General features: G+C 35.0%; 1 protein-coding gene across 1 annotated transcript in view; it reads right to left on the reverse strand.

Moving 5' to 3' along the window:
- Positions 1-10,799: 10,799 nt before the first annotated feature.
- Positions 10,800-16,648, reverse strand: part of LOC140784927 (uncharacterized) — a 47,312-nt gene continuing 41,463 nt past the window's right edge. Inside the window, exons 11-14 of the mRNA XM_073132557.1 lie at positions 12,388-12,527; positions 12,175-12,303; positions 11,879-12,031; positions 10,800-11,474 (exon numbers count right to left, since the gene is read on the reverse strand). Coding sequence (XP_072988658.1) covers positions 11,333-11,474; positions 11,879-12,031; positions 12,175-12,303; positions 12,388-12,527 — 564 coding nt within the window. The 3' untranslated portion in view covers positions 10,800-11,332. The remainder of the gene's footprint in view (positions 11,475-11,878; positions 12,032-12,174; positions 12,304-12,387; positions 12,528-16,648) is intronic.

A 16,648-nucleotide genomic window follows, 5' to 3' on the forward strand; every position in this document is an offset into this window, starting at 1 on the left:
TCCTCAGTAGTGACGCATGATAAATCCTTTGGTAGTTTCAAGTAATTAGTATTATGACTAGTATGAACTATTTATTTTTCTCTACAACTTTGTAGTTATTGCATCATTATCATACACTTGCACTAATCTAAAAAAAAATATAAGTAAAAACACGACTAAGAATCACATTGCTTTTGTAATTAAGGCTAAAAGATAATAATTTGAGTTGGCCAATTTATGACCCCAATATGTAAGTAATTCTCCTAAATGCACTAAATAGATATAATATTGTTGCACTTGCCATGAAAATAATTTTAGCATAATACTTCTCTAAAATATTTGGTGGTTCTATATACTTTTTTAAATTAGCCCACATTTTTTTTTGGAGTAAATGAGCTATAGTTAGCTATTGATGATTGGCTCACATGGGTAATGCCCCACCTCGCCCAAAACATACAATTCCTGAGGAATTGGTTCCCCCGCTAGGATCATTCCGGCCCGGGTTGCTGCCAATCCCCTCAGCGCGGCCCAATCAGCAAGCCTATTACATTTCCTACCTACATGAGCTACAGTACACTTAGCTAGCCCATTCATCTGGGTTTTGCAATCACGTATGATGCTTTTAATCTGCCAAGGGCAGGGGCTGTCCTCCTTCATTATCCTCACCAAGACCTCTGAGTTCGACTCCACCTCCACTGGCTGCTCTGCCTTGAGTAGGCTCAGTCCAATTCGGAGAGCCCAAGCCTCTGCGTATAAGGGCGACACCACCGGCGCTGGTTCCCACCTAGCTACTACAAGCCTTCCCCTGTCATCTCGGATAACTGCCCCCGCTCTAGCTTGGCAAGCCCTGGTGCGGAAGGCCCCATCAGTGTTTAGTTTCACTCGTCCTTCCCATGGTCTACGCCACTCGACTTGCTCTTGTCTTCCTTCCGTTGTTCTGATTGTCGTGGTCGGAGTATATTCGTCAGTCATGAAGAGGCTACGCCTCGCCACGGCATCTGCCACCTCCAAGCTCTCACCAAAGGCCACTCGATTGCGCTGCTTCCAAATGCCCCAACACGTAGTCGCTATTAGCGCCCTGATATAGTCGTCACCCACTGTTCTCCTACCCCATACCCTAGTTATCCATTCCGAGCTCACTGAGTCGCTTAGCTCCGCAACCTCTGGAAGTGCCTTGCCCAGCTTGGACCACACTTCTTTGCTATATCGGCATGCATAGAACAGATGATCAATGGTCTCAGTGAATAGACTGCAGAGGCAGCACCTATCCTCTCCTCCTATTCGGATAGCATGCATCATTTCTTTAGTAGGTAATCTTCCCCATAAGAGCTTCCAGCAAAACAGTCGTACTCGATGCGCCACCTTTAGCTTCCACAATCCACGCCAGCCAAGCCACACCTCGCCCTCGGCAGGTTTGAGGAATCGATAAATGGATGCGGCCTTCGGAACCCCCAGTGGGTGTGGCCACCAAATCCAAGTATCCTTGACCTCAGAAGTAGCCAGGTTGGTGCTGGCTATCTCAAACGCCAGCTCCACCCCAGCCACTCCCACAAGATTATGCCCGCTATTCACTTTGCTCCGCAGAACCTCCGCCACTGAAAAAATTAGCCCACATTATATCAAATAACTCAACATTTTCATTTATAGTATTGACTGATGGGATGTAGTGTGGCATGTGTCAAATAGAGACAATTCAACAATAAGAGTGCAAACAAGTTCAAAATATGTATAAAAAAGTATTAAATACTTCTCTACCTAATGATAACTACATAAAAGAGGCCAACAATATAGTAACTTACTAAATAACATAAGTACATAAAATTATAAATGATTATTTTTTTAATTAGCACAAAAAGATATATAGCCAATGTAAAATTGATAGAAAAAGCAATTGGAATATGATTTCTGCTAAAATATCTCACAATAGTGACGAATGTATATATTTTATTTGTTTTTGATGTTGAAATCATTAGTTATATGACCTTAATGGGCAGGTAAGAATATAGTGTATTTTTCTTACAATATAAAAATTCCATACAACAAAGTTTGCAATGTGACTTTTATAAGCAAGATATTATAAAAATCAGAGAAAAGATAACTGCTGAGATTGCTTATGATGGGTTGGTGCATAAAGGAGACAGTAGAGAGAAGTTATAAAACTATATCATGTAATTGAGGTGTAATTATAATATTTATGGTGTAATACTAAGTGATGATTTATTGTTATTACAGTTTGGTTTTGTTATTATGATTTATTAATTTATATTAGTGATGATTTTAGTGTGATTTATGGTGTAACATACTCAGTGATTTATAATTTTAATATTTTATTCTAAAGGTTGATGTAAATTTCTAGAAGAGGAGTGCATTCATGTTTTTTTAATGATATTGTGGTTTTCTTTAATATTAGTAATAGTAAATTTGAGCTCTTTTACTCATTTAGTGTTTACTAAAATTATAAATTTAGATGTATATCTTAGCAAAATTGAAAGCATATATTTTGCATGCTCTTTATGTAAAATTTATATAGGTAATATTCCCCATTTTTATTAGATTTGGATGTATAACCCGGCAAAATTAAACACATACTTTATATATTGTATTTGGATATAGTTTAGTTTTAGGACATAACAATCTTTTTTTACTTATTAGGACTAAATGAGTAAAAGAGATATTTACATGCTATTCTAAAATTAAAGAACTCAAAACTGCTAATATGATAGGTAAGTTTTCTTTTCTTTTCTTTTTGTTAATTTTAATGCAAATTGCTTTCTAATGCGCACATCAGGATCTTTGTCTGGAGCACTGAAGCACTTCTAACTACAAAAGATAGTACCTGCGATATGAGTCTCTTAATTCTTTTGAGCATTTTCTTACTGATTCAACTTAATTTACCCTTTTTTTAAACCCAACCCAACCCAACCCAACGGTTTAATCTAATTTATTAATCATTTAATTAAATGTCTAACTATGCAAACCCCTTTCTTTTCTCCTTTAAATTATTTTTCTCCTTACACATCAAATTAGTTTTTTCTCTCCTTACCATCAACCCCAACTTTCTCTCTCACACATCGAGCCCATCTTACTCTTCTTCCTATTTGCGCCTGTGGGTGCTCCGCTTTTTGCCCACACCATTTGGAAGGTCTCTTCTCTCATGGGTTACTCTCATCACACTCTACTGTTTGTTGCTTTACTTTTTAAGGTTTTTCTTTTCTTCTTGCAGGTTTTTGATGCGATTTGGACTAGGTCGGATCACCTCGAAAGACATTGGGCTCAATGGGTTGAGTTTAGTCATCTTATTTGCTTATTTGGTTTAGTTAGAGTCTTAATAGGTTAGGACTTTATTTAATTAACTAAATTCTGTGCATTTTTGGGAAAATATTCATAAAATATTCTACAGACATCCGAATAATATCAAACTAGTTGGATAAGATTATCAACCTCCAGATATAGAACTTTGGTATTTACAGCTTCTCCAGATTCATAATCTATCTGTGGTGAAACGAAAGGTTAATCCGAGAAGATAAGGAAACTGGTTTACTTGGTTTGTTAGGGTTTTCACTTAGTTGTTTGAGTCCCTAGGGTGAGCTTCTGTAAATATGTGGAGGAATCCTAATTGAAGTAGAATCTGATAATTGAAATCGGCATTGTGCTTTTATTTCTTTCTTTTCTTGATCTAGTCATTAGCGTTCTCTCCCACCTCCTTCCTTCCACTCCCAAGTCTTTGGTCGGCTTCCTCTAACTCCTAATCTAGGGGGTGACAATCGGGTCGGGTTAAGCGAGTTTGGGTCGGGTCAGATTCAGGTCAGGTCAGATTCGGGTCGGGTCAATATTACCTTAACACGAACATGACCGATTAATAAACGGGTTGCATTTGGTAAACACAAACACGACCCGATTAATAAACGGGTAACACGACACGACCCGCCTAACCCGTTTAATAAACGGGTCAAGTTAACACGACACGCTAACACGACCCATCTAACCCGTATACCTAAACGGGTTGTGTTAACCCGACACGTTAATACAACCCGTCTAACCCGTTTAATATAAATCATATATAAAATTTAATATTTACTTATTTATTATATATAAATGGTGTATTACACAAATAAAATAACCTATTTTTAACTCAACTCATACAACATCAAAATTACAATCCTAATAATTCATTATAACAAAACCCATACAATAGAGTTTAGAACAAAATTTCAACTCTCAAAAAGTGTATCATACATTCATACAAACAAAATAATATATTTCCAACTCAAAACTTATACCATATCAAAATTACAATCCTAATAATTCATCATAACAAACCCATACAATAGAGTTTAGAACAAAGTTTCGACTCTCAAAAAGTATATCATACATTCATACAAATAAAATAATATATTTCCAACTCAAAATTTATACAATATCAAAATTACAATCCTAATAAGTTAACATAACAAAAGTCTATACAATGGATTAAGAATAAAGTTCCAACAAAGTTCCAACAAAATCCATACAATCCCATGACAATTAGAACAAAATTTAGAGTTTACAATCCATTACAAATTACAAATAGTTTGAAATATACAAACACTATCATTAAGCTCTTCATCTCTAAATATCACGACCTTGCCAAAAAGAACAAAAAGTAAACATCTACAATATAAGATATATATAAAACTTCACTTACATTAGTCAATGAGCATTCACCGGATTTAGATTTATGCATTTGAGCATTCACCAGATTCTACAACTTCACTTGCATTAGCCATTAAGTCCAAATTTATAATATCTTTCGTTAGCTCCTCCAATGCTACCAAATTGTCTATCATAATATGATAAAATAATTAGTAGACTAAATTTTTTGAATATTTATATAAGAAAATAATAATATACTTACCTCTAGTATAAAATAACCAATCTCGAGTACAAATTAAAGTTTCCACAGTTTCAGGCTTTAAAACACTTCTATATTAATCAAGTACTTTACCACCAACACTAAAAGCAGATTCAGAAGCAACTGTGGAGATATGAATACTTAATATATCGCATGCCATGAGAGAAAGATCTGGATATCGAAATTGATTTGATTTTCAATAATTAAGAATATCCAATTTAGAACTTCGATTAATTTGAGGCTCTTCAAGATACAATTCTAATTGTGACTTTTGTGATTTACTCACAAACTCAAAACTCTCAAATGAATCAAACTCCTACATAAAAAAATTTATTATTCTGAATATATAAAGAACATTAAAAAATATAATGATTAAAACATACTAATGGTACGAAATTACATTCATCATAGAGTTATTATCTTTAGTATCATTTGAAACTTTACATAAAGTATTTGAAGATAACATATTGGAAACTTTAAAAGTGTTCTGAACATAGTGATCAAAAAGAACAAACAATTTTTCGCGTATCTTTATCATCTCATAAGAAGAGCCATATAGTTTGTTGTATAAAAATTTCACAAAATGTATTTTGAATCGTGGATCTAGGATGATAGCTATCGCTAAAATAATACTGTATTATTTTCAATATTTTCAAACTTCACATTCATTTGTGTGGCTATATGACTAATAAAATTATCCGAGCTTCGCATGCCTTCCATTATATTCAATTGGATCAAAACTATCTTAGAAAAGTATAAATTTACTGTAGGATATATATAGATCTAGAAAATAGAGATGTAACATCATAAAACAACTTTAAAAACTTGCAAATCTTTTCAGCTTTACCCTAATCTTCTTGTGATGGACAATACTTGTAATTTGAATCACTCAATTATAAATGAAGAAATGCACGGCGATATATAATAGCACTGTCAAGCATTAGGTAAGTTGAATTCCATCTTGTAAGCACATATTGTTTTAATCATTTACTACTATTCAAAGAAACTTGTTTAACACACTCAGCAAATCTCTATTTTCTGACTTGTGACCCCTTAACATATTTAATGCTCTCTCTGATTTTGAATACAGAATTATCTATTTCTTTTAGACCTTCTTGCACTATTAAGTTAAGAATATGAGCACAACAACGAACATGAAAGAAATCACCATTACATAATAAAGCATCATTCAACATAAGTTGGCTCCTCAACAACTCAACAAATAAATCATTTGCAGATACATTATCAAGTGTTATAGAAAATAACTTTTTCTCTTTACCCCATTCAGTCAACAATATATAAATCTTATTAGACAAAGCTATTCCAGTGTGTGAAGTTGACATTGCACAAAAATTTATAGTTTTTTTTGCAATACCCAATTTTCATCAATAAAGTGTGCTGTGAGACATAGATAACAATCAGTGGTTATAGAGGTCCACAAGTCGGATGTTAAACTGATTCTTCTAGGAATAGAATGTAACCAATCGTTGAGTTTATTCTTCTCCCTTCTGTACATTTTTAAAATATCTGTCTTAGCTGTATTTCTACTAATATGTTTGACCTCATCACATAAGTAACTATGCAATATTCTAACTCCTTCATAATCAACAAATTAAAAAGGTAATTCATGCTTAACAATTGTCATTGTCATCAATTCACGGTATTTCTCCTGATCAAACTTAGAAACTTGTAAAGATATTGATCCTTCTGATTTGGCAAGGAATAACTGGCCTATATCTTTAGTTTTCAACTTTGGGCATATAAGTATATGATGTTTCATATTTCCAGTCCCGTACTTATTATTTGATATATATATAACACCACATAATTTACATTTGACTCTCTTTAACCCATCTTCTCCTTTTGGTAGCTCCATAAACACTTCCCAAACACTAAATGTTTGTTTTCCTTTTCTTTTACTACTAGAATTCTCTCCACCTACTATGGGAGGAGGAACCTTCTTAGAAATATTTTCTCCATCTTTAGAGAATATCTCCACATTATCATCACCCATAACTAAAATGAGAGTAAGAGAAATAATATCATGACATGGAACTAAATCTATGAAACTAAATTAAATTGAACTAAAATCAAGTGAGATGGACTTGACTAAATAGATCTAACAAGAAATTAAAAAAATAATACAGTAAAATTTGTAACTAAACAATAATCAGTAATTAAACACTTCAAACTAATTAAAAAGTTTGTATATAATTGATAAAAAGGCTAATGGATAAGATGCCACTATAAGATTAGTAAGATATTTAACAAGCAAATCTAAGTAAAAAACACCCATAATTAAAATGAAAGCAAGAGAAATAATATCTTGACATATAATTAAAGTCATGAAACTAAATTAAATTCAACTAAAATCAAGTGAGATAGATTTGACTAAACAGATCTAACAAGAAATTAAAACCTCAATGTATAACAGAAGTATAAGGCAGACTGGTAGAAATTTTTTAAAGAATAGACCCTTAGTGTCCATTGATAAATTGATATATATATTGATCTAACTAGACGGAATAATGCCATGTAGATTTGGTTGTATAAAATATACCTCTATGTTAAATCAAATATTTGGTCTGGATGGAGCTTGAAGAAGATTATTTACTAGTACCAGAAAAGAAAAATGACATCTAACTACTACAAATTATAAGGGCGTAAAAGTATAGTAGTCATTGTCTGGTCTGAATATGTGGTGACAGCATGCTTTTATTTTTGTAAAGGCTAATATCAGTTAGCAAATGCAACTGGCTTGACCTGGGAAGCACTTCTCAACCGACGATGCGAGGAGCTCAGGTGTCCGACAGCGCAAGGAGCTCAGGTGTCGATGGCGTGAGTGAAGGGGATCGGTGAGCTCGGGCGGCGTGAGGAAGTGTGAGTGAGGGGGATCGACGGCGTGAGTGAAGGGGATCGCCGGATCGGTGAGCTCGGGCGACGTGAGGGGGCAGATCCGATATGAGGACCTGATGGCGTGAGGACCTCAGTCCTCAGGCGGCATGAGAAGCTCGAGTGCCGGCGATGAGGAGACGTTGTGTCGATGTTACTCAGTGTGAAGAGTCAGGAGGGAAGGGGCGACGGCAAAGTGGGCTACGGGCATGGGTAAGGGAAGGAGGTAAGGGAAGGGGGCGACGACGCTGGTGGTTGGTGTGAGGATTGAGGAAATAAGTATTGATGACTTGGGTCTTAGGGTATTACGGTATTTGGGTCAAATTAGAAATTTAGAATATATGTGTGTGTGTGGCGGGTTGGCGGGTCGACCCGACCCGCCCGACCCGTTTACTTAAACGAGTTAAACGGGTCAAGCGGGTCAGACGAATAAACCCGAACACGACCCGATTAATAATCGGGTTAGGCAGGTTGACCTTGTTTATGACCGAACCCAATTAACCTAAACCCAAACCCGATTAACAATCGGGTTATCGTGTCAGGTTATCGAGTCGAGTCAAGTTTTGCCACCCCTATCCTAGTCCCCCTCTTCTACAACAACTTCTCCCCGTTCATACTAAGGAATTAACCTGGCACTCATCTAGCCATTGAAGGGATATTAAGCTAGGGTTTATCTCACCTTCGACCACTGTTCGGCTGATATCTCAAGGTTTAGCCATCCAAACCCTGCGATCTTGAATTCATTGAAAAGCATTTTTCAAGGGCGACAACATATCCAAAATTTACGAAGATCCAACGGTTAGATTATCCGCAGCTCCCTTTGAAAGTTATATCCTCAATCTAGCCTAGAACCGTTATAGATCGAATCAGCCGGTTCATAACAGTTTTCCTCATTGTATACAAATTGAGTCCGGCATTTGTTTTAATTTGTGATAATTTGTAAAGAAATTCTTCTTGGGTTCTATTTTCTCTTTTTTGATTTTTTAAAATTTTATCATTTGGGTAACCTCTTCCTAATCTATTTTTATTATGTCTACTTTGGGATTTGGTTAGCTAGTGTGAAGTGATTTAGTTAATTTGTTTTTATACTAAGGAAGACTTTGTGGTACCTTTTAATACCTTCTTTCTTAATTTGCAAAGTCAGTTAGTTTTGCAAACTTTATATTTATGTTATGTCAGCTAGGCTTTTGTTTTCCTTTTCTTTTTTTTTATATATTTTTCCAACTATTCCTCGATAAGATAAGCCAATCCATATAATTTGTTCTTTAGCTTTCTAATTTTATTCCTGATTTTAAATGATGTACAGAGTAAGATACTATACATAGTTGTAGCATTTCCTTTTTCTATTTATATTATTATAGAGTTTTGCTTAATTGAAAATTTGAGATGGAGCTCTATTAGCTCTATAGTTCTCTTCTTTTCTCCTTCACTATTTTTTTCACCATTTTTTTTATTATCTTATGGCTCCTCATAATTCTAATTACTTGGAACTACCAAAAGGATTTATCGTTTCTGTCTAAAGCTATGTTCACTTGTGGAATAAGTGTGAAATATGAATAACTATTCTAATTTTAATACTAAAAAAAGATAGCTTATATTATTATAAGCTATTCTAATATTTAGTCCAAAATTAGTATAAGGAATAATAATTATATTTGATGTCACATAAAGTCAATAGTAAAGTATTAAAAAATAATAAAATTGTATTGGAAATTAATAATATTTTAAACCAAATGACAAAAATACCCTTGAATATATGTAAATAGTAATAAATAGTATTTTTCTAAAATAATACTATTTTTTATTATAAATACAAGATTAAAATGCTTCGTATACTTGCATTAAGAATAAATGTGAATTTACAAATACATAACAATACATAACAATGACAATGTATTAGATATAGAGCGGCAACGCAGTGCATAGCATGTGTAGCAATGCGTTGTAGTGCGTGATAATATAATGGTAATGTGTTGTAGTGCGTGATAATATAGTGGCAAAGCGTTGCAATGCATGATAATACAATGATAATACATTATAGTGTGTGATAATGCCTGATAACGCAGTGGCTATACAATGTGTTAATACGTTACAATGCATGACAATGCACTATAATGCATGACAATACAAATATTTATGTGATATGACTATTTCTGTAGGTGAATTGATTGTAATCAAGTGATATCTATTCTAAAGGCAATATAATAATTGTGAATTATTATTAAACTAATTTTTAAAAGTTGTATAACATAAGATGATAAAAAAATAATGAATTACTATACTAGAATAAGCTAAAATATTATTTAATTACTGCACCGTAATAAGAAGGCTTATTTTAAAATAAATTTATTCTTATTTTACAAGTGAACTGAAGCTTGCATTCCACAATATTATATAAATAAGCATATCTTTACCCACCTTGAGATTGCCCCTTGCTCCAGTATACTCGAGAACTAAGTATAACCAAAATGTAATGTGAAGCTTGGTGAATAGGATAATCTCACAGGCATTTAAATGCAGACAGCTAAGAACATTGCTCCACATTTTCTGATACAACCTAGTAGAGAAAGCAGTATGCAATATTGAAACCCTTCTTGCTAAGAACGGACTTACCATGAAACAATTATTATGTAACTTTCTATTTGGGAGAAGCCAAAGGAAGACCAATTCCAAGAGAAATTTTGAGTCCATGAAATATAAAAACATAAAGGGACTTCGAGGTCGAAAACGATCAATATAAATATTTACCCCTGCAGAAAATTAGTAAGAAGGCAGAAAGAAATTCACAAAGGAACATTCAGCACAGAAAGTATAATTTGATATTCTGATGCTCAACATAAAATACAATCTTCCTTCACTGGCATAACAACAAGTAGATATTAAGCAATCCTTATAATAGATGCAATAAATTGCATGAATTGTTTAATATAACCTGCAAAGCAATTCACAATATTGCAACAAACTATACTGTAATTTGATATTCTGATTTTCCACATAAAATACAATTTTCCTTTGCGAACATAACAACAATTAGATATTAAGCAGTCCTCAATAATAGATGCAATAAATTGCATGAATTGTTTAATATAAACTGCAGGGTAATTCCCTAAATTTGTAACAAATTATACATACTTTGCAATATAATTTTGTCTTGTACAGAAGAAACCATTTTGTGCAGGAAAAAAAAGAAACTAAATAAGAGCTACAAACCTCATAAGGAATACAAGGTTCTTGAACCAATAAATAAACAATCATACTGCAGTTTATTCCCATTTCCTGCATCTCAATATGTACAATTGTTGTACGATGCAAAGCAGAGTAGAATACCTAATGCCTGATTTCCCCTATTGCAACTTCCTTCTCAATAATGGTTTGTATGCTGATAAGAGGTAAAACCAAATATGCCCTTGACCCTGAGAACTGATGTTCTTTCATACAATATCTTTGCTAGAGTACCAGTACTTTTACTCATAAAACTGGCACCAATATCATCAGTTGCACAATGCAAATTTGCAATATAATATTAAATATTAAAAAGATAACACCAAAAAGATTGCTTGCTTTTGCTTTCTATATTTCTCTTGGTCCTGTTCTTGAGAACGAGTCCTGACGCGCTAGCTCATAAGCAGGTGCTTGACTTTCATTACTTCTTTCCACAAGAGTCGAACACAGGAAGAAGAAGGAAGATGTGTATATAGTGATATGCCAAAAGCTGCAGTCAAAAGAAATATCTTTATCAATCAAGATTCCTCTAAAAGATCATCTTAGTATTCAAAAACTCTCCATAACTTCTAGATTCACTGGGTTTTGGAATCAGCAGTTTAACAAATTATGACCTAACAAGATATGAAGTTTAGCTCCTAAATCTACTCATAATTAGTTCAACCCATGGGATGGCTTCATTTATTTCATGGTAATTAAATCCATAAAGTGGAGATAAGGAAAAGGATAGCAGCAAGTATGTACTTGTGTTTTTCTTTTTTCTGAGTATATAGCCATTAGAATGACTAAAAATTCACAGAACTGGCTAATCCTACTCAATTGCTCTTGACAACATGAAAGCAAGTTAAAGATTGTAAAGCTTCTTAAATGAAAAGGTTCTCTCTCAAGTCTCACCTATGCCAAATCCAATAGCTGTCAATAGCTTCTAGTTTCCAGCTTGCTGCAGCCAAGGATAATGCAATAAACCCCAAGAGTAGAAATCGCCACTGGAATCTTTTCTTAAGTGTTTTCACAATGTTCGAGAACAAGCTTCCAATATTTTGCCACCTAGAGCAGAGTTGGAATAGCTCTTCAGAATACTAAATATCTTAGAAAATAAAAATAAAAAAACTGAATTGCAATACTTGACAGAAAACTTTCACAAGTACTTAAGAAAATTGCAAAATGAGATCAATCGCCTGGAAGCTTACCATTCGGACAGATTCAGGTCAAAGCCCTGCAGACAGTATATGAATCTTTGTGCTGTGGAGAATTCTAATAACCATCCAATTAGAAGGCCAACAGTGCCAATCGCTATTACAATTCCAATATTTGCAGTCCTGAGATATCACTTTTATACATCACATAAATAAACCAAGCAGAGTTAGAAAATGTATAGGGAATCATCTATCCCACACAAGTACCTAGTTGCACCAGTCACAGCTAAAAGAGCAGTGAGGATGAATACACCTGTATGGATTGCTCTTTTGGAGGCCTCACTAATTGCAGCCATATAAATGAAAGTGCCAACAACAGCCATGAAGGAAAGCCAAAAGTCCATAAACTGAAGCCAGATAGAGAACAATCATCATCAACAGTAATTGGAGAAGGAACATAGAGGGGCATGTTGTAAGCAAGCCTTGAGATAGTAGCAATGTCTTTGTAACTGTTGGCAAGTAGTCTTAAAAGAGTAGCATTCTTCAGGAATGACTGAATGAGGATACAAAAATGGATTCCTACTTCGAGATTAATTGATAGCATGGTGGCAAGAAATTGCATGTAACAAATAAAAGGCTAATTAAAGAGATATACCGCATGGACCACCAATTACAAGTTATCCATATAGATACATAATAATTAATATATCATATAGATACATAATAGCTAAAGATATAGGCTCAGTAGGTTTACGGAAACCGACCCACGGGTCTTAAAACTGGGTCCACTTTGGGTTCGATCAAATAATGGACAAACGAAGGCTAAATGAATTCAGCAATACAGAAAACATAAGCAATAAATTATCATGAAGGCGTCTATTAAAATATAAGCAAGATTAAATCCATCTCATCTTAAACTTAACAAACCAGCAAATCTGAAATTTATAATCAAAAGATATGACCAAAGAGAACAGTGGATCGACTATGAGACTTAGATCAATCAAGAACAGGTTAAAAATAGTCTAGGCTTCAAAAACTTATAGATGGCTGCAGGATTTAGGACCAAAGTAAGATATAAACAGTAGCATAATATTATTGGATTGCACCCGATGTGAAGGATAGTATTTAATCTTATGCCATGCCTTTGTCTTCAACTCCAGGCAACAATAGTCTTCGTTCTGTTACAGGAAATCCCTCAAGACAGTAGCAAATACATGGAAATGAAGCCGAGTGATAAGGTACATTGACAAAAGAACCCACAAGGATTATGGGAGGTTTGTAAAGAGGAGATAAAGAGTATAGGAGAGATTTATGTGGAGAATAAAAGTGTTTGATAACCATCGAAAAATTATCCCCCCTATAGAGGTTGCATTGGGTTTATAAAGAGGAAGGGAAGACCAAAACAGTTTTTTGGGAGGTCCAAAGATTAAGAAGTCAAGGATCATGTTAGAAAGTGTAAAGGTTTTTCTAGGAGCTCAAAAGGTTGAGAAGATAAGATATATTATGAAGTCCAAAGGTTGCATAGATGTCTAAGAGTTTTTTGGAGGATTCACAAAAGGTAGAGACTGTAAGAACTAAAAAAAAATCTCTTAGGACACACGTGCAGTGCACATGCGCACCCTTCACCTTCTCCCTCTCTAGCACATGACGAAGTAGTCGTGAAATTTTAGCCAAATCCAAATCCAAATCAGATTTGAATTTTCTCTATAAATAAAACCCTAAATCTCCTCTCTTTCACCCTAGCCCTTTCTTCCCTCTTGTTCTTCTTCCTTTCTTTACCGTCGGAGTTGTCACCGTAGAACCAACCCGCAGGAGCACCATCAGAGAAATCGAAGACTACCAGACAACTCGTCAGTAAGCCCTCTCCCATCCCTCAAGTTTAATTTAAGTTTAATAGTGTAGATTTAAAATACCTAATTTCCTTGGTGTTGCGGCTTCATCGACTTCGAGCCGACCGATTGTTTCGGGTCGTTTTCATGCCTTCACCGAAAGCTTTGCACTGCTGGGTTCGTGCCGTTAATACTCCCTTTAGAGCCCTCATGGCTCGGGTCGCTGTTTGTCGTAGGGCAAGGTCATCGCACGTTGATGATTAGGGGGGTCCGCTGTCGGTGCGATCGCCGACGACTCCCTCCTCTCCTTTCTCTTCTCCTCCCTTTCCTCTTCTTCGTTGAGAGAGGATTCGGTTGGGATCTTTTGATCCCAACTCGTATTGGGTTTTGGGTTTGGGTCCAACTCGACCCAACTGACTAAAAGATAGTTGGACTACAGCTAGCAGCCCAACTCATTTAGTTCGGTTGGGCCTGGGCCCAGCCGATTATTGAAATGTTTGGGCTGCAGCCAGCCCGCAACCCAGCCCAACCAATTGGGCTTGATTTAGCCTATTTGAGCAATTTATTTAGCTTTAAATTGTAGAAATCATGATATTATTTAATTTAAAATTTATTATTATTTATTATTAAAAGTGGTGATTTTACACGTAGACTAGAGATTAGAGATTTTTGTTGTTTTACCTAGACTCGGGTGAGTGAGTTCACTCACATTTTTGTATGCAAATTTAATTATTATATTTCTGTGTACAAAATATATGATTCAATGTATTGCTATACTTCGTGCAAATAGCAATTGTTACTAAAACAAAATATTAGTACAAAAATATAATTGATATTTGGTATGACTTAGAAAACAGTCATAGTATAAATTGTTTGTTATTATTCGTGATGACTCAAGTCTGCTTAGAAGTCTAGCGGAAAGTTCTATTTTAAATCACCAAGGTGATTCTGACGGATTAAGGGAGCAACCTCATGTTAGATCAAAAGACTTTTTGAGGTGATTCTAATCTCTCAATGGTTAGTATAAGAGATATGGTGTGTTTATCACATAGTCACATTTCTTAGTGATCCTAACTGGATCAACTATGAGGAAAAGACCGGAGCACCATCTCGAGGTGACTTCTAGCTAAGGTGGATCAACAAGGTATTGACCCAAGTGAGACAAATGACATTATTATTGAGAAAATTTTAGTATATTAGAACTGAGCATGTTATGAGATATAACTCACTCTGTTATTATTTGTACCGTTATTATTGTTACTATAAACATGCTTAGTGAAATTATTATTTTATATCCTTGGATTTGAATTTAGTTCAAGTTATGTTTATAAATTTAGATTTATTTGGCTTTTGAGTGGATTTCACTCGTTGAGCTATAGTTGTTGGCTCATGGGATTCTCATTCTAATATTTCAGGTAATAGTCAGCGTGGCTACTTAGCGAGATACACCGGGACTCCACCTACACTTAGGATCTACCCTTTTTACCTTTCAATTCTTTTAATTTTTATGTTTTAGACTATCTATTAATTCAATTTGCTTAGAGACACATTAATGATGGCATTGGTCTTTTTTTACTTTTGGATTATATTTATTAAAGTTAGTTGTTCATAATGAAATTTTGTCATTTTAAGACTTAACAAAATATTAGTTAAGGCTTCGTATATCTCAAATGTATTAAGGTACATGGTCGATCATGATTTTGATTTTAGATCGTGACAATTGTGGTATCAGAGCCAAAGTTTTAGTCACCCTTAGAGTTATGTGGAGGTCCAATTGCACAAGCTCAGGTTCGCTACGAAATTATTTTGTTATATTTAGTGAAATTTATTCTTATATATATTTATAAATATTGAAGAGGCATTATTTATGCATGTCATCATCGACGAGGAGTTGCAGCCCAGAGTTCCTCTCCTGATAGTTCTAGGGAGCGAGAGCCTACTCCTTCTCAAGCGCTCTCTTGCACCTATTGTTATTCCTGGGTCAGGACCAAAAACTGCCCCTGACAGATTCCTACTACTGCCTAAATTCCTCTTCTTGGTATAGTGATTTCAGCACTTCAAGCTCTTCTTCAGGCCATTGGAAGGCAGTCATCACAGAGTCCGACTACATCATAAGCTAGGCCCCTTAGTTTAGATAGGAGTATAGTATTTGAGAAATTTTTGAAGGCGTTTCCACCAGCCTTTAGGAGGACTACTGATCCGATCTAAGCATAGACATGGCTGCTTCGGATTAAGAAGATACTGCGAGTTTTGGACTGCTTAAAGGACCAGAGGGTTGCTTTGACAACCTACATATTTAAGGATTAGGTAGAGCATTGGTGGCAGATGATTGAGCGCTAGTATATTGGACGGGAGAAGGAGCTGACTTGGGATAACTTTTAGAAGATCTTTAAAAACTATTATTCTCAATCCCTGAAGAAGAAGAAAGATGATAGTTCAAGCTCAAACATTGAGGCATGCCTGTCGTGGACTTTTGAGGTGAGGTTCACCGAGTTGTTGCGGTTTGTTCCATATATAGCAACGAGTGAAGAGGAGAAAGTCAGCTTCGTTGAGCGTATGTTGTGGTCAACCATTAGAGATAGGATCTCACTTTTTTAGTGCCAAAAACTTCATGAGATGGTGTCTAAGGCACTCCTCACTGATAGAAATATTGGAGAGTTTCGCCAATAACAAAAATAGCAGCAGCCACAGAAGTAGAG

This window comes from Typha latifolia, chromosome 3 (genome assembly GCF_019914945.1).
Source record: "Typha latifolia isolate L0001 chromosome 3, TyphaL0001v2, whole genome shotgun sequence".
NCBI lineage: Eukaryota > Viridiplantae > Streptophyta > Magnoliopsida > Poales > Typhaceae > Typha > Typha latifolia.